At 47.2% G+C, this 18,597-nt stretch overlaps 1 protein-coding gene across 7 annotated transcripts; it reads right to left on the bottom strand.

Annotated features, from left to right (window-relative positions):
• Positions 1-3,379: 3,379 nt before the first annotated feature.
• Akt (AKT serine/threonine protein kinase) lies at positions 3,380-17,131 on the bottom strand. 7 transcript variants are annotated; one of them, XM_077674392.1, is made up of 9 exons: positions 17,064-17,131; positions 16,098-16,225; positions 13,028-13,203; positions 10,518-10,640; positions 10,314-10,425; positions 9,299-9,497; positions 7,691-8,002; positions 6,514-6,969; positions 3,380-5,039 (listed from the first exon to the last, which is right to left on the bottom strand). In XM_077674392.1, the coding sequence occupies exons 3-9, from the start codon at positions 13,173-13,175 to the stop codon at positions 4,800-4,802; spliced, it is 1,590 nt and encodes a 529-aa protein (XP_077530518.1). In that variant the 5' UTR covers positions 13,176-13,203; positions 16,098-16,225; positions 17,064-17,131; the 3' UTR covers positions 3,380-4,799. The 7 variants fall into 7 exon arrangements, with proteins under 7 accessions (XP_077530518.1, XP_077530519.1, XP_077530515.1 ...); XM_077674393.1 differs by lacking the exon at positions 17,064-17,131 and adding an exon at positions 16,630-16,956 and having other exon boundaries at positions 13,028-13,200; XM_077674389.1 differs by lacking the exon at positions 17,064-17,131 and adding an exon at positions 16,630-16,955.
• Positions 17,132-18,597: the final 1,466 nt, after the last annotated feature.

Genomic DNA, 18,597 nt, shown 5'->3' with positions numbered 1-18,597 from the left:
GGCGGCAGCGCCATCCGCCCCGCAAATATCCCCTTGTACACAAAAATATAAAACAAAACACTATCACTCAGTGCGTGTTGGTAAAGCGGGGCTCTAGAAATCCCATAAATGCCACCAAAGAGCGATTGCGGCGCGAAAACGAGCAAACTGCACGAAAAACTGCAGCGAGCGCCCCGAAGCGTTGCGAGGGCATCTGCTCTCAAGCGGCCAACAAAAATGGCGGCACCGCCGCGGAGTTAAAGGGACCGCGGCGCCGCGGGTGAGGGGAAAGAAAAAAGAGGAGGGCAGCGGAGAAGGAGGGAGCAGTTGGCGCTACCTTAGTAATTTTAGGGACCTTATGCATAGGGTCTATTGTCGGCGAGGCTGGAACGCGCTCATCGCCGCGCTATCTCGTCAGCTCCGCTCCTCCTCGCCTACTCTCCGCTCGCTTCGCGCGCTCTCTCCGCGGTCGGTTCGCGCCCAACAGGTGGGGGCGCGCGCGTCGCGGGATCAACATCTGTGGCGTGATCGTGACGTCAGCATCGCGCGCGCGTGGCGCGATCGTGGCGTGATAAAGGCGGCTGTCGGCGAGGCGGGAACGCACTCATCGCCGCGCTCTCTCGTCAGCAGTTGCCACAAGTGCAACAACATTAACGTAACGCCAACTACTTAACGTCGTGCGCCCCCGGAAATGATCTGCATTTGATCGTGCCCCTCGCGAGGGGGATGTTTCTTCCATCAGGAAAACGGCTACCGCTGGCGGGAATCGAACCCGCGTCCTCGGGCACAGCATTTCTTCCCCCCGTCGTCTTGTCATCATTCACTCAGTTAGGACGGTGACGCTGCTGAGCCCAGAAACGGCCGCCAAAGGGTTGCGCCCTAAAATAATTTCTGTGATCACGCCATAAACTTGTAACATAGCAGCAGACGATGGCGTGGCGGCGGTGGCGGCAGGGAAGGTGATAACGCAACAAAGCTTGCATTGGAGCAGAGAGCCCAGCCATTTGTTTTTTTGCAATGAGGGCCAATCTCCCTCGGGTATGCTTACTGGTTGACGAACGTGCGCTCGAGACATGTGCACGGGCGCTCGGCATTTTCTTGGTATGTTTAACTTCGGACACCACACAAACAATTTGCTCAATAGCTGCGATGTTAAAATTTTGGTCTGTCTGCCAATCGCTATTCTGTCACTTGAATGAGCCATGTATCTGGTGAGCCTGGTCGCGTAAGGAGACAATTGAAAAAAAAAAAAAAAAAAAAAAAAAGGCCGCGTATCTGCTTACTTCGCTGCAAATGTTGTCGACAGACAATACTCATCTGCCCGCCATGCCACTCGAATGCCTTTTCTTTTCTTCCCCACCCACCTCTCACGCTCACTCTCCCATCTCGCTCCTCCCACGATGGACACGGTGCAGATTTTCTCGAGTCAATTCGTTTCACTGATCTCGCATCATCGGATCCTTTCATTACTGCTGGACTTAGAAGGCCACCACAAGGCCTAGGCTACGGCGAAAGCCAGTTTTGCATTGTTATATATCGCCAAAATATTGTTTTCAGCGCGCTACTTTTATTTAGTGTGGCAGATATCAAATGCACATCAATTTTAAATTAAAAGAACACTGCGAGTCCTAGATGTGCATAGATGCTTTACCTCAAATATGCTGAAAAGTTTTCTTTTAGCTTAAAAGTGTTGGATCTGGTATGGTACCAGATCTAGTGGCTTGGAAAGTTTTTGTTTAAACTTCTCATTTCACAATTCTGTAATATTTTGTAATCTGCAATCTTTTCAAAGAATGTGACCAGCAAAAGTTATCCTACACATTTATTGTGCCTACTTCTTTGGTGTTAGTTTAAGGGAAAAATTCCCCGCATTTCCCCGAGGGGAACAATGTGAAAGTGCGGATGCACGAGTTGAATTTGCGCGGTTCGGTAATGTTCGCGAAAGAGAGATCACACACACACACACAACTACAAAGAAAGAAAGATGCATTTATTCACAGACACCTATTTGTGTTGTCGTTGTACTTGATTGCTAGAGCGGATCTCAGCTTTGAAATTTCGTGTCAGTACTCCTTTAAGCGGGTGCATTAGCCCTTCTCACGCCCGATTCCTGGCCAATCCCCCACGTGGGTATGTGCCATGTCAGCGGCCAGGCAGCGCGCGCCCATCTCCCCCCATTGGCAAGGAAGACGAGGAGATTCCTGGCCAATCCCCCACGTGGGTATGTGCCATGTCAGCGGCCAGGCTGCGCGCGCCCATCTCCACGTGCGCGGACATCGCCGGTGGACGCAGGTTCAGGGTTGCTTAAGAAGTGCATTGCACTTAAAAGTTTAGCCAATTCCACCAACCGTGTTTCATTATGCATTCGCGACTTGCAATAGAGTGGGGGAAATGATGTGGCTTTTTCACGCTCCCCGGAGGTCAGTGGAAAGAGTGCCCAAGCAACGGCACCCAATGGACAACTAAAAAAAATTGTGGTTCATTCCTCTGTCATAGGAATCGGTAAAACGCATAAGTGTGCAGTGAAACCTGAAGCAGAGCTATAGTTGCGGGTTGGCGGCTGTCTTGTGGGTGTGCTTGGCGAGCGACGTCAGTGAAATCTTGGTGTATCCCAGCATAGAACTCTTTTGTGTTAAAATATAAAACCCAAAAACGAACATGTACTCTTTAGTACTAAAGGTTGCTTCCCCGCAAGAAGACCCTCTGTGCAGGGGTGCACCCTTTACAGGCCGCTTCCTTTGTTGGACTAGCGTCATTTCCATGACAGATATGACGCAAGTGAAATCTTGGTGTATCCGGGAACACTGTTGTGTTAAAATGCCAGAGCAGCTTGATGAAACGCGACATCAGGGCCTCTATCCAGCTTTGCTTTCCTCCATTTTGTGGTCTGGTTCAACACCAGAAAAGGCAATGAAACTGAGTGCTAATCTACAAGACGAATAACGATTTTCGCACATGGAAGGGATGGAGGCCATCTTGAAACCATGACCACTTTGGAACCGTAGAGCAATCTGGGGATGCCGGCTCGCAGGAAGAAAGACCCAAATGCAGCAACAAACCAATATCACGCATTTTTATTTTTCCCATATTGCACCACCATTCCAAGGTGGTCACTCTTCTAAGATGGCCGCCGGCTTCCCCATAGGCGAAAGCTGTTTTTATTCACTCTAAAATTAGATCAGTGCTGCCAACGTTCTTAACAAAATGCGACCTTAGTATAATGTTTACCTACAAACCAGAGTGGCTTGCTTTGGAAAAAGATGATAATTTAATTTAATGTATCAGACTTCCCATAACCCGCCAGGAGTCATAGATGTCTGAACATTTGTACACCAAACGGTAGCACCGAAGCCACAAAGGCTGCAGTCAGAAGCACCACCACACTGAGAGAGTCGCTACATCCGTGAAGCATCTTTTATTTGACCTCTCCGCAGGTCACACATTATGTACACGTAGCGCAGGCCATTCGTTCCAGGAAGTCAGTCTTGCGATGAAGTCGGCTCCACAACACAGTGCAACCACAATGCCAACAGGTCAGGCAGAAACAAGTGTGTCCACAGCACAAGGTCTCAATACTATGCAGCCAGGAAACAAAAGCACACCTCTTGCATCAGACGCGACGCACCCACACATCGCTTCGATTTCAGGTCCACTGACTGTTACACCAAACCGGGGAGGACTGCCATGCACAATTACTCAAAAATACAGTTTCTTCTGTTAGGGATCACTTGTAACGCTTCGACAATACTGCACGTGCTACTGACGTTACTGGCAATTTAAGTTAGCAATTGCCCGTCAGTCGGCAACCAGCACAGGCGATTCAATATGCCGTGAAATGGCCGACTAACAGCGGCGCAAATGGAAGAGTTCATTCCCGTACACAAACGGTCACTTATCACGTATCGCCTCCCAGGTGTACCCGCATTGCCGTACAAAATTATTCGCACCTCTGCAAAAGGACAGAGTTTGGTGACAAAAGTGGATTGCAGCAAGGAACATACAGTTAAAGCTGCGACACTTCTTATTCAATAATACCTGTACAATGAAAATAAAAGCAAATTGGTTGCTGCAACAGCGACATACCTGGACTTCGTCTGGCCAAGAATTGTCCGTTACTTCTTCGACTATTGAGTGTTCCTTCCCTTCTTGATTGCTTGTACCGAAGAACGCCTGCGGGTGCATCAGTCCGAACGTGCGTGGGTGCGTTTCCGCCATGACCGCAAGACCCCTCTCAACGACCGCAAGACCGCTTTCCCACGCAGCCCGACCGCCCGAAACATGGCAGCCAGTCCCCCTCGACCCCCCGTACCATAAGCATATCAGTGCATGCTCTCAAATGCGCCTGCTCCCAAAAATGGCAGAAAAATAAGACTCGCTCCACACACAGTAACCGTTATCGTTGCATACCTCCTAGCGACAGCACACACATACATACATATATATACACATTTCCTACCGCGTGATGAAGCAAGCATCGTTTTGAGAGCAGGACAACTTAAACGAAGGTCACCTCTTGCTACGCATGCACAACAGACACTGTACGCAAGGAAATAAAAACGCGGCGGCGACGACAATGTTGTGCGCTTGGGCGGGGGGGGTGTAAAACTTTTTTCTTTTGAACAGCATAGTTGATGTGTACCGCAGACTGTCTTCATCAGCGTAAGGGGGAAGGAAGGGGGGAGGAGCACCGCATTGTGAACGACATAGGGCCGCGTGAAAGAGCCGTCTTGCAGTTTCCGGAAGAAGAAGTGCGTGTGCCTATCCTTGCGAGAAAAAGTAGTAGTTCTCAACCAACAACACGGCGTCGTCTCGGCGTGCGCTCAGGACAAGATGGCTTTTCTGTCGCTGGCCGAGAAGCCGCGCTGGCTGCCGCCACACAGTGCGCCCGTGCTACCGTGGTAGGAAAACTGCTGGAAGTAAGGCTGCTCAAACTCCTCCGAGATGGAGTTGAGGGGACCCTCCTCGGGCGGGGTCAGCTCCACCGTCTCACCCGTGAACTCCTGGTCGAAGTAGCGTGTGTCCGTGTCGGAGGTCACCAGGGGCTTGAACGGTGGGGTCACCTGCGATAGACACGAGGTAACGGAACAGCCAAATCTCATCAGTTTGAACGTGCTTCATTCGAACGTTCGATTTACTGGAACTGACACAGTGGTCCTGTTAACTGCGCGAGTGTTTCAATGCGCGCAAATGCTTAACCCTTTGAGGGTCACGGCCGTACATGTACGGCATCGGCAAACACTTTCAAAATAGTCAATGTAGTACATGTACGTCATTGCTTGTATGTTTAAAAAACATGCCTTTTTTACCAACTTCTCTTGCTTGGCATGTGCTGCAACACTTCGGAAATCCATCAAATTTTTTTCTTGCGCTTTTTTATTTTTTTATGATTTACTTCAAAGGGTTAATAATTCAAACAAGGCAATTGTGTCACTTCATTCATACTGTGCCCACAACTCCACTGTCAGCAATGGGCAGACTCGCACAGCAGTGGGGGGTAAATGAAGATTTCACACGTAACCTTCTTCTGATGGAGGCAAAAAGCAAAAACGCCCGTGTGTACGAGATTTCGGTGCACGTTAAAGATCCCCAGGGGGTCAAAAATTAATCATGAGCCCTCCACTGCAGTGCACCTCATTGCCTGCATTGCGTCAGCGCGTTAAACCCTACAATCAATCAATCAATCAATCAACACCTAACCTTCACTATTCACCAGTGCCAAGCACTGATATTCTCAAAGCGAATATTAAGGCCTGTATTATTCGATCAAATATTTGAAAAGAAAAACACGATGAATATTCACACATGCCTAAAAATGAAGTCCACTCCACATACCTACCACTTTCTGTGTGAAGCCATTGCCGCAGGCATAGTGCAACTGATAAAACCAAGAACCAATACCCCTCAAACGCAAGTTTCGCAGAGCATTATGTGAAGAATACTCCCCCTGCTAAAACAGGTCGCAGTATCCAAAACTTTCGAGCCATTCCCCTCTGTAGAGGTGGGGACCAGCGGAGGTGTTTGCTGGTAATTGGTTGTCCACAAACTCCAGCCCTAACCGCGCCGTCACGCCAGGTAAGAAATCAGCAGGATTGCAGCCAAGCCAAAATCTTGCGTTTTTTTTTGTTGTTGCCATATTTGAGGTTCCTACAAACATTGCGCTCAAGCTTCACACCCACGGCCTGATCGTCGTCGGTGGTCTCATTTGCTATTTTATCTTGGCGAGTAGGCTTCACTGCGCAACATGTACTGAGGGAAAGCCAGGTTACAAAGACCAAGCATACACCGATCTTGAAACCGGCTTCACTTCTAATTGCAAATGCACTGCTCGGAAGACATTTTTCCAGGGGCAACATATGCCATCTTTTTTCACGCATTGTGTGTCCAGAGATCTTATCAGAGCCTTCGCTGGACCAACCAGTCTATGGGGAAATGCATTAGTTTTTTGACAAGACTAAGATTAATCCCCCTAAGAAAGGTTTCACTTTAAATCCAGCCCAGCAGCAAGGGAGGAAGGGAAGAGCGCCACGGCCGTACCTTCTTCTGGGCCACATCGTCCCAGCAGACGGAGCGGAAGAAGGGGTGCACCTTGATGTCGGCGGCGTCGTTGACGGACCCTCCGAGCCGGTGCCGGGGGTTCTTGACGAGCAGGCCGGACAGGAGGTGCCTGGCCTCGGGGGACATGCTCTTGGGGTACTTGACCTCCTCGACCAGGATGAGCTCGAAGAGGACGTCGTGGTCGCGGCTGTAGAAGGGCAGCCGGCCGCACATCATCTCGTACATGACCACGCCCAGCCCCCACCAGTCGACCGCCCGGCCGTAGTCCGTGTCCTCCAGCACCTCGGGCGCCAGGTACTCCGGCGTGCCGCAGAACGTCTTGGTCGTCGCCCCGAAGGAGATGTCCTCCTTGCACAGCCCGAAGTCGGCTATCTTGACGTGCCCTTCCCGGTCCAGCAGAAGGTTCTCCAGCTTCAGGTCCCGGTAGATGATGCCCTGGGAAGGCAATGGCCGCACAGGTCGTTGTCTACGTGGGGCCGCGTTACAATTTGCAGACAGCATGGCACACAGCTTGGAAAACAAACTAATTCATAGCGAAGGTCTCTGGATTAATTTTGGCCACCTGGGGTTCTTTAATGTGCGCTGAAAACGATAGACAAAACAGTGCTAGCCACGGAATCATGATCTTTATATTTTCTAATACTATGAACCCTCTTGCTTGCAATAAGAGGATCAGTTTTTTGATGCACTGCTTGGAACTAATCATACAGCTTATTCAACTTTCGCGTTTGAAATGGGCATTCAAAATGGTTCCTTGCCACTAGTGCCACCAAGGTTTAATGAGCTGTAAAATTAGTTCCAAGCGGTGCATCAGAAAACCGATTCTCTTATTGCACTCTCCAGGGTTCATAGCATTGGAAAATACGAAGATTACAGTTCTATGGCACTGTACTGTCTATTGGTCCTCCAAAAATGACAATTATGTTGAGAACTAACTGACCAACTAAAAAAATTGTGGCATATTTGAAATCAGTGGGGGAAAAGCAGCAAGACTGGCAAGTTTCACACAGTTTACTTGAGAATTAAAAGAAATAGTTTTAAGAGCAGAGTCCCCTTTAAGAATCACTTTCAATCCTAATGCTTTCCCTCCTTTGCTGCCTTGCCATCAGCTACCAAAGAAGAGGAGGAGGAGGAAAGAGGAGGAGGAAGGAGGTACCTGGCTGTGCAGGTACTCGAGTGCGAGGAGGATCTCGGCTGAGTAGAAGCGGGTGCGCTCCTCGGTGAACACGCGGTCGCGGGAGAGGTGGAAGAAGAGCTCCCCGCCGTTGACGTACTCCATGACGAAGCAGAGCCGGTCGGCCGTCTGGAAGGAGTAGCGCAGGGAGATGAGGAACGGGTGCTTGGTGGAGCGCAGAACCCGGTTCTCCGTCAGCGTGTGCGCCACCTCGTCCTTGTCGATCACCACCTTCTTCTTGAGGATCTTGATCGCGTACAGGGACTCCGTGGACTTCTCACGGCACAGCACCACCTGGGAGATGAGCGTGGGGACAGAAGTTGTGCGTACTCTTCCATCAATCTTCGCTCTCTCTCTGTCTCATGGAAACTGTTTGGCAATTAACACCCTGGTTGGACGTAGGTTAACAATGATACTAGAAGCTGCCCCGTCGGCACTAGCCACTGCTCTCCACGAAGCGCAAAATACTCATTCAGTGACATTCTACTCAGATCAAACCTTTGGAGGAAGACATTGAGTACTTTATGCTATACTGTATTTTCACGCATATAACCCGCCCCTGCATATAATCCGCACCCCCACTTTCAGCCCGCCGAAAAAGAAACAAAAAATCCTCGTGTACTGCCCGCACATTTGATACAGGAAAGGCTGCACTAAAGCTACTGCTCAAGCAACACATCACATACTATGTGGACAGAAAAAGCGTACATTTAGAAAGTAGAATACACTGAGTGCAAGGCGAAAGCCACAATTCAGTAATAAAATTCAGTTGAAGTTCGAGTGCGCTCGTCCTTGTTTTTTCTTCCTTGTCCTTGTACGTTTTGCGCAATCGCTGCCATGGAAGGCTTAGTCAGTGTTACTGCATAGGAGCTTCATGGCACAACGCATATTGCCATCGCCGTGAAGCTGCACTAAAAGAAAAACCCGCATATTATTTGCACCCCTACTTTGCCCCTGAAATTTTCACATTTTTTGGGGCGGGTTATTCCAGGAAGATAGGGTATACTCTCAGTCAGAAACAATACATTATTGTAACAGTTCTAATGCTTGTGCATAGGGATTGGATCACCACTGATCATACTTCTTAACTTGGCTAGACTGCCTCTGCAAAAGGTGGTCTGCCTCATGAAGCTCAGCGCAAGGGACGCTGGTGGTTGGCTGAAAGCAATGCTCACGAACAGCACACGTCCCAAGGGCCAACAATATTTTCCAGACATTCAGAAATGGTGGCTCGATATGTCTACTTTGATATGTCACACTCAAAACATTCGTCACATCGCATGCTCATTGTGCTTTTGTTAACACACAAAAATCTACCACTGAGTCATTGTAAACCTTATCCACCTACCGTGCTTCATCTACCATAAGCACACTGGACTATTTCATTGCTCATACTTCACACGATAAAAAAATCTTTATAAAATGCAGCCATTCTACCAAGTAAAGATATGTTAAATGTGTCACTCGGCACGGATTCACCATGTACCATAGCTTCAGGATGTCTGCACACCCTTCAACATTGTTACTTTAAATAACAAACAGCCTAGGCGGTGTGCCCCAAGGTTGCGCACTGGGCCCTCCGCTTTTTACCTTTCCAAAGGTGCCCTTGCCGAGCACCTTGAGGAACTCAAAGTTGTCCAGGCTCAGTCGGTTGCCCGTGGCGTAGGTGCGGGTGGAGATGCTGAACTTGTCCCGCAGCGACTGCTCGTCCTTGGGCTCTGCCATCTCCACGTCCTCCTCTCCTGCCAGCCTCTCAGACACCTGCTGGATGGCCCGGCACCAGCCCTCCCTGCAACACCACCGGGTAGCGCACACACCACCACCATCAAGGCACAGAAAACATAGCCAGAGCCAAAAGACTGGCCGCGTATCTGCTTGCTTTGCTATAAATTTTTCGAAAGCAAATAGTTTTCTGCTGCTCCTGATAAGAAACTTTGACATTGTTTCTCCCAGGACGAATGCTATAATAGTTTGCTTAGTTCTGCGCTCGCACTTCTCGCACATCTGCTAAAGCAGCGCAGATTTAGATTCTTTTTTTTTTTCCTTTGCTTATAACAGCACGAGCCGACCTCCTTAGCTATAGTTTTTGATTTTACCTCTCCTCTCTACAACCCCCATTTTTTAACACGTAGTTTTTCGTCTGCTATTATGGAAACAAGTCTAATGTGCAGTCTTAATTACAAGTACACTGGCAATATCCATTATGTACTTACACTTTGCCTCATATATGTCAAAGTTTCCTTCGCGTTGGGCACTGTGGATATAGTATATGAGCCATGGTAGCAGTTTCAGTAGTTTGGTACGGTCCTGCCTACATGTAGTTCATGTTCAAGCATTCTTTCCCTTTGGCTAGGAAGTTGAATCGAGTGACAAACAGGCAGGCAGATCAATATTTTAGCGTTTAGGTTGCGTCTTTAAAAATGTCTCCTAAAACTTCCACTAGCACTTGGCCAGCTTTACAGCTCAGACTTCACCCCAAAGCAACACTGCCTGGAAGGTGCTTTCATTTCTGCGTTGTAGTCAACAGCTCGATGTCAACTTTCAAAAGGTGTTTTAACGCTTTTTCAGAAACACCACCCCCACAGCGCCGCAGGAAAAAACGCACCGGTCTTCTTCGGAATCGACGCAGAACATGCGCTCAATGACCGTCGTCCACTGCAGGCCACGTATGATGAACGTAAATGGTTTGGGCCGCTCAGACTTCATCAGTTGGCAGCCTAGGGAGAAAACGGGGAAACGAGTGGAGGTGTTTGTGCCTACGCAACTCCTAGCGCAGGAGAGGAACGAGACAGGGGACAAAGAGACGCACCTTTGACAGTGAAGTTGTTGAGAGGGTCAGCGTGGCTATGCTCAGGTTTAAGTTTGAACCCAATCAGCGTGCCATCTTCTCGCAGCACAAAGTAGCGCTTCCGCCAGTTCTTGATGTGCTCCCCTGCGCAGCGGGAAACACAAAATTAGGGTTCATGCTTTATTAAAAGAGTACACGAACAAAATTTCAAAGCACAGACAACTAAGGAAAAAGCTTGCTTTGTGTATGGAGACGCCCCATTGGAAGTTTACCGTAACCGTTCAGTACAACTTATTTTAAATCAATTTTTAATCCTTGCACGCATGAGAAAGCTCATTCACGCCATCGAGCAAGCTCATGGCGTCACCTGCGCTTCCACCCAAATGGCCGACGTTCAGGGCTCCCGTGACGTATCGAGGTGGCCGCGGTGCCGATGCCGCAAGCTTTTCGTCACAGTTTTTGACACTGAAGTCACGTGCGACTACAACCAATCAAAGCGTTCTGGTACGCGTGTGTGCACGAGCGCCCAGACCAGCATTGGCTGTGGTGCGACCAGAACAGTGACGCCAAATGCACCTTCCCGTCATTACGGCTGCGTCGGTGTTCACAACACCGAAACTGAAACTGGCACGATTACCCGAAGCTGTAAGTAATTATTTATACCGCGTTCAACACTTTAATGTGCCATTTTATGATTAGTGGGCTCGTAGGCACCTATAGCCGCGAAAAAAATTCCCAAAAATTTCACATCAGTGCTCGTTTAAAATTTTCAGACTTGATGACTGAAAATTTGGAAAACAAAATCAATTCTTTGCAATAATTCTTTTTTGTGGTCTACAGGTCCTGAAGAATGTACTACTTACAAAATATTATAGCCATACCATAAGTACCTACAAAGCTGTCGCCCTTTGAAGTTGCCTAAATGACCATTTTAACCTATGTTTCCAAACTTCAAGCCCTGTTTTCTCAGGATCAATTTTTTTTTCCCACGAGGTCAGTTGTCAGGTACGATATCTTGGGGTGTACTGGTCAGATCTGTATCAATTTCGCAGCATTAGAAAGCTTATGAACTGAACAGTGCATAAAAACCACAAACATATAGAATTTATTTTTGCTAGCACAATTTTTTGTGCAGTTTGTTCTATAAGAACATTGGTAATTGATGACCTGACCTTTAATAAGTTTGCAATGTTTCCAGAAGCAATGCCAATATTGCTGCTGTGGTATAGTTGCACTCCCTGGTCCTTGTAGAGAACAAAGGGATAAAAATTACACCATCTTCCCGTGGGGGAACCCTGAGTAGTATGCGAAGCAGCCATGGGCCATGGGGTCGACTGAAGTTCCCATTAGTTTTCAGTTCGTCGTTTCCGTTGACGTTCAGCTTCGCGTGCCTTCGTTGTATCAGTAGCTTCTTGACGTAGTTTGAATGAGTGAAGGACATAAGGCGCGTTCGTAGCACGTGCTCCCGTCTCGGTTTGTAGCACAGTGGGAAGAGCGCCACGTACCTCCCGTTGCGGCCAGAGAGTCGTGGGATCGAAACCAGGCGCTGCCTAACTATTTCTTTTTATAGTGAACTGCGCTGACGTCAGCCCAAACGCTGACGGGGCTGAAGAGACGCGCATGCGCAGTAGAGTGCGGACGGCGGACAACGACAACGAGGGAGGGAGGGACACAGCCCCGAGCATGAGATGCTTCGCATCTAAAAGATATTTGAGTATTTCTTAAGTAGATGATGAAACAATTTCCCGAATTGGAATGGTGTAACATGTTGTACAACTCTGAACTTACACCACACAGGCGAAAACTGATCACACATTTGTGCTCAGGGTGTTAAAATGTACTCAGTGTGTAAACCTGAAGCACATAGGTTAGAAATTAACAAAAATGGCCTCGACAACAGTGTCCACACTTAAATGACAAAAATTCAACAATTTTCCAGGACTTTCAAGACTCGCCGTGTGTGTTTTCAGAGACCACAACACCCGCTAGAAATCTAAAGACGACCGGCATTCAGGGGGAAGACGGAGGGTTCAAATAATGAGAAACTGTACACCAATGGGAACGTTCCTGTGGCCGACGTTTCAGCACGGCGACATGTCTTGAGACAAGTCCCCTTGTCGAAATTATAACTCCAGCAAAATTTTCTTCTCGGACTTGATCATCATTTTTTGTTAGAGTTTCAAATCACTACAAAATGAAAACTTCTATGCACTACAGGAGCAAGCTAGGCAACAAATGATCACTCAGGCCGTACGTAGCCTCATACTGCTTTTATGCTCATTAAAAGAGAAAATTCAAGAAATTCAAGAGCTTTCAAGAATCTGTTAAAAAAAAAAAAGTACATGACAATGTGCAGAAACCAATTCCAGTTAAAAAAAAATATCGTGCTATACATTCCAATCTAATCTAAAGATGGTTCTCCATTATCTACAAACCCAGACGGAGGGAGGTTAGATTATACGAGATAGATATGTAGCTAGATAAATGCATACACAGATAAATGTAGAGAGAGAGAGAGAGAGTGCACCCACCTCGCTTGTTGAGCCAGCCCTCCTTGACTATGGACGGTTCGGGGTCGGTGGCGATGGGCTCCACAGCGAAGGGTGCCAGGGTCATGGCCCCGCCGGGGTGCATTCCGATCGGGGCACGTTGTTGTGGCGCCATTGGCGCTTCCATCATCGCGACCCCGCCGGACCAAGCCAGCCTGCTGCACACACACGCACACCACAAGAAGAGGAGATAGTCAGGCAGGCAACCACAGACTACCCAGCGACACATTCCAAGCGGGGGGGAGGGTGCAATCGTCCCCTCTCCTCCACTCATGAACATCAGAGCCAGCAGTGGCCGGTTGATCGCTTTTCCACCCTCATGCAACCACTCCCAAACATGCCATTAATAAGAGCCACTAGCGCCTTCATAATCCGATACTATCAGACTCCTTATCCAGTGGACTACCGCTAAGACAAACTCGGTTAAGATGAACTCAATGGTTAAGACGAACAACACTTTCACTCTTTCTCTTGTCACATCCACAATGCAAAAAACCTCCGCCTAAGACAAATTTCTGATAATACAGAAACAAACTTTCACGATCACTTCAGGTTCATCTTAACGAGAGTCTACTGTACAGTCGAATCTCATCAATCCGACTTCGCTTAATTCGAACTTCCAGTATATTCGAACTGATGCTGCGGTTCCGGCAAAGCTATGTCTATTTAAATAGCTGTTGTTTTATTCGAACTCCTTTTAATTCGAACAAATTTTTGGGCCCCTTCAAGTGTGAATTAACGAGATTCAACTGTATTTCCACTGAGAATGTATTCCCGGCAATGCATTTGCGTATGGCAGGCAAGCCAACTTCAAAGGGGCTCGGAATATAGTGCTTTATAGGGGTACACACCGAGGTATTCAATAAAAGGTGCAAGGACCTTCATGCTCTGTTATCACACCGCTTATAATACTGCCCCTGAAAAAATGTCATCCACAGCAATGCATGTACGTGTAGTAGTGAAGCTGTGTTTAAGGGGGCTGGGTGTACAACAGTGGTATTATTTGACCATTCCAGCGTGGAATAACATTCATTTTTGGAATGTTTTTAAAATGCTAGATGCAATGCTTCCCAGGGGACGTATATATCGTTTCGGAGTCTGTCTTCAATAGTTTCGTTGTTTTAAATTAAAGCAAGCTTTTGGTTATTTTGCAATTAATACTCAAAGCTCACCTCACTGTGTACGTTTAAAATGCAATGAGCTTGCAAGGCTAGCCCCCTTAATATGTAGCTTGTTGAAACAGTAATTATTACACAAAGATCTTGCAGCTGATGAAGCAAGCAAATTCACGAACGTTTCACACTATGCCGTGGTTGCAACACTATAAAAAGCACCAAGCAAAAAAGGTGCAAGATCAGCCTTGTCAGTTTTCCCATTAAGAAAATGCCCCCTCAGTCCTCTGACTACAGAACTTAGGAAGTTCTTTTGCCAGTGGTCATCAATTTATACTTTCACCCTTCAACAAACACCCCCTCGATTCTGCGTCACATTAAACGACCATTTTCCGCTGTTCCACAATGTAAACAATGCATAGCAAAAAAAAAAAAAAGAAAAAAGAAAAGAACCTGTTCCATTCTATATACAAATATTCACACAAACACCCCAAGCTAGATTTCGTGGAACACTGTGGCTACAGTGCTGGGAAGTGCGTTTTCTTTTTAATGCTGACAACTCACAAGCTATGTAAAAATGTTTTGCCATAAAATGTACCGTTTAAAGGCAACTTGCCTTGTGTAAAGTAAGTTAAATACAAATTATCCAGGAAAATGTGCCTGGCAAATGGCACGAATTCGAGGCCACTAAAAGAACACCAAGAACAGCTGTTTGTTGACTGCATTCCCTTACGGCACAGTTTATAACAGCTCAGTCACGACGACACAAAATTGCATAAACCAGTTGTGGATGATAATGCCAATGACATGAGGCAACTGCAACACGACATTGAAAATGTCACTACCAAACAAATGAGTCATGAGTAATAAACACCTGCTGGAAAATCTACCAGCATTCAGGTGATGACTAAGTAATCGCACAGCTAAATATTTGAACGAAAAATGTTTTTTAGACTTGCCTTTTTGCCCGTATGAAACACCAGCTTCCTGTTTTCGTACAGCAGATTTTTTTATTATTTTTTTATTTTCGTGGCTCAACAGAGTTCAGAGTTCATTTGCTGTACGCAATAAGTCTCGCCGCACCGTTTTCCGAGTTCTGACCAACTGAAACGTAGTTTCCCACTGGCTTCTTATGAACGAAAAAAAAAAAAAGCTGTAATAGGGTCGATACGCAGCATAGCTAATACTACGCACGCATTCCTTGATTACCGCAAACGGGTACAACGGCGTTCGTAACTTTTTTTTTGTACTTGTATATTATAACCTTAAACTCGCCAACCATTGGCGGGAGAAGCTAAAAAAAATACGCAAATAAACGGGGTCTGAAGACTCGGACGCAGACGATGATACGCAGGTGTTGGAGCAATACAAGATCGTTTCGGCCAAAAGATAAGGCTCGGGAAAAACTGCGTCTTTTGCGCAACGACGCATCTAGGTGAAAAACAACATGCGGAAGGCGCAAGGGGGAAGTGAAATTCCTACTTCCTGCTTCAAGACAAACAACTCCGCCTTGGCCCATAAACAAACGAATAACAAGTAGCTACACGAGACGTCAACAAGACGTAGCGAACGACGGCAGATTCTACCGGCGATCGAGTTCGTCTTGCACGGCGTTTAACGCGCCGTGCACTTCGAAATAACAGTCTTTCAACAAATCGTTGTCGTCAAATGACGGTGATAACTACACAACACACACTTGACGGCCAGTAAAACGAAGCACAGGCTCGAAAACAACTGAATGCCGCAGTCGAGGTCACCACTTGGGCTAGATCGCACACAGGTTAGCGCATGCAAAAAACCAAGGACAAGGCGTGACACCCGATGCAGCATGTTCCAATAGCTGAACATGCGCCCGTATTCTTTTATTTTCCCAGCGCGTTTCGCATCCACGGCAAAAGACAGCATGCAAGAGCTACATTGTAGTATCAAAAGGCTCTCACCTAAGGACGGCAGATTACCAACGCCGATGAGATACGGGTGCTGAATCCGCAGTCCGGCGAAGAACACGCCACTTATGACTTGAGCTTATATCTTGTTGTCCGTGACGCCTCGCGGTCGTGGAACGGTCCTGGCGAGAAAACAGACGCGACGTTAGGCGGGCTGCCACCGAAACCGCGTTTTCGTCAGGGCGGCCCGCTACCTCGCCGCCGACACCTAGACGGGAAGGGACCGTTATCAGTTGATCCCCGACTGCGAATAAGCCAAGTCAACGCTAGACAAGGTCTCCACACTGACAAATCACACACGGGCGGCGTAGACCGACGGCAGAAATAACGGCAGTTGGGAAGCAACTAACACGATCCGCGCTGCGATCATCAAAGTAGGCTTAGCGACGACTGCGGCTCGCCTCCCACCTTCCGCGTCGTCCGCCAACATCGGTACGAGGCGTATGCGGGCCCGTTACTTCGCGCGTCGCGCAAACAGGGTTGCAAGCGGCGCATTGCGCAATTCGGGAAGTAAAGCAATGCTTACCCGCTCATGATTACACGAACTTTATGTTACTTTACTCGCTCGCAAAAACAACTTCCGAGAACACCCAAAACCCACGGACGTTCCTGATGTTTGTTTGTTTGCGCCTTTGCCGAGCTGCTGCGGTGTGGCCATGCGAGGCGGCGCCCCGACCTCCTCTCACCGCCGAGTTGTTTGCGGCGATCAAATAAGTGGGCTAGTTGGCTAAGGCGAGCTGTCAACTATTCCGTGTCCTAACGCGGCAGTATCGCCGCAAGGTATTCGTAGGTTAGCATTTTCCCGGAAGGGTGATAATGGAGAAAAGTTGGCGACGAAGCACGTGCGACGTGGCCGCTACTAATGTTCTCCACAGCCGCCCTGGAATGCAGCATTCTGAAACACTGACATTCGATCTCTGGAGCAAGGTTTGCGTGAAAAATGCGAACGCAGACAGCTACCAGCTCCTTTTCTCCGAAGTCGTCCGCGGTGGATTTCTTCTGCGAGCTCCCGCCCTCCCGCAGCGCGCGCGCGCTTCCGCGATTCAGTGCGCAAGGGCGGGATATTTGAAACTCCCGAACGCGGCTCGAGCCATGAGGCGTCGCAAAAGGCGTTGATAGCTTCGAACAAGACAATGACTTCGCTCCCTAAATATATTCGTGTATCGAAAATTTTTTAGTAATGTGTTATCTCTCCTGATTATCCAATTTCGAGCTGTAAAATTACGCCTGGTAGCCAACCCACTTTGCTAGTTCAGTTATTAATTTATTTCCGGCATTTAAACCGCAAAGCAACACCCATCATACGCCGTCAACCCACAAAACTGGCTAAAATGAGCAAGCGTTTAAGCGTTCATTTTGAGGTGCAATAGAAAACAACGCAAAATATAAGTGCATTCGATAATCGTGGCTAAAGTTAAATAGCAATTGTTTTGTTGGTGCGTCATGTATTTTTTGCTGCAGCATCTGTGTGCCACTCTTACTACTTATATCAATCTTTGTATTCACAACAACGTAATGACTTTTACCTCTGCTTTGAATAATTTCAAGTGCTCTTACGTTTCTAGTCTTGCTTTCAGCGTTTTAGTCATTCACAAAGGTATGCACTTATTCATCAGCATATGCAGAAATTTCAAGGGAGATGGGGCAATGGTGCCTTGATTTCATGGAGAATTGTAGGAATTCCTCATACGATTACATTGGGAATTAAAAATAAATTGTTCCCTCCGATAAACCGAGCAATTAAAGCAACTTATAAACAAAGTCAAACTTTCTCGCAAAATCACACTTTTAAGGCATTAACTGAACTCGGGAAACAAAAAGGGCATTCATTTCCTTTCTACCGTAAATTAGCTGGTCAAGACCTTGAACAAATATGGTACTTCTTATTTTTAGCCGTTCAAGATACAGGAAATTGCCACTATTGAAAAAAAAAAAATAACAAATTTCAACTTTTTGCCCAAGGAAAAACCTCAAGCATACAAAATGACCTCTCTCTCTCTCTCTCACACACACACACACACACACACCCACACACACACTACATTTACGTAACATAGAGTAATCACAAATACAAAACCTTCAGTTGACCACGACCAAAAGAAAGCATGCATGCCAGTAGCTTTTTTGAAAAAATTACCCACACACTATTTTAATAATTTATTGAAACAAGATATCAAAACATACCAGTACATAATTTTGCAAAATATTTCTCTTCCATTTTACTCCAAATCTTCCGGTGTCTGCAGCTGAAATAAAATATGCATGCCAGTGAGTGGCTACTGAGGCGAGAGTAAAAAACTATCTGGACATTGTTAATATGATGGTGTTGTATTCTGAGATCCACCAAGATCTGACTTACGTCATATCTGTCACGGAAATGACATCGCCAGAAAAACTTCCATTGATACGACAGCGCCAGGATTCAAGCCGGGGTCTTTGTCGCCGCAACGGGAGGCGACAGACACTATACCACTACGCCATGAGCTGAAGCGCA

This window comes from Haemaphysalis longicornis, unplaced genomic scaffold, assembly GCF_048455015.1.
Source record: "Haemaphysalis longicornis isolate Haplotype H1 unplaced genomic scaffold, Haemaphysalis longicornis Haplotype H1 scaffold_6, whole genome shotgun sequence".
NCBI lineage: Eukaryota > Metazoa > Arthropoda > Arachnida > Ixodida > Ixodidae > Haemaphysalis > Haemaphysalis longicornis.
This window is presented reverse-complemented; position numbering and strand designations above follow the sequence as displayed.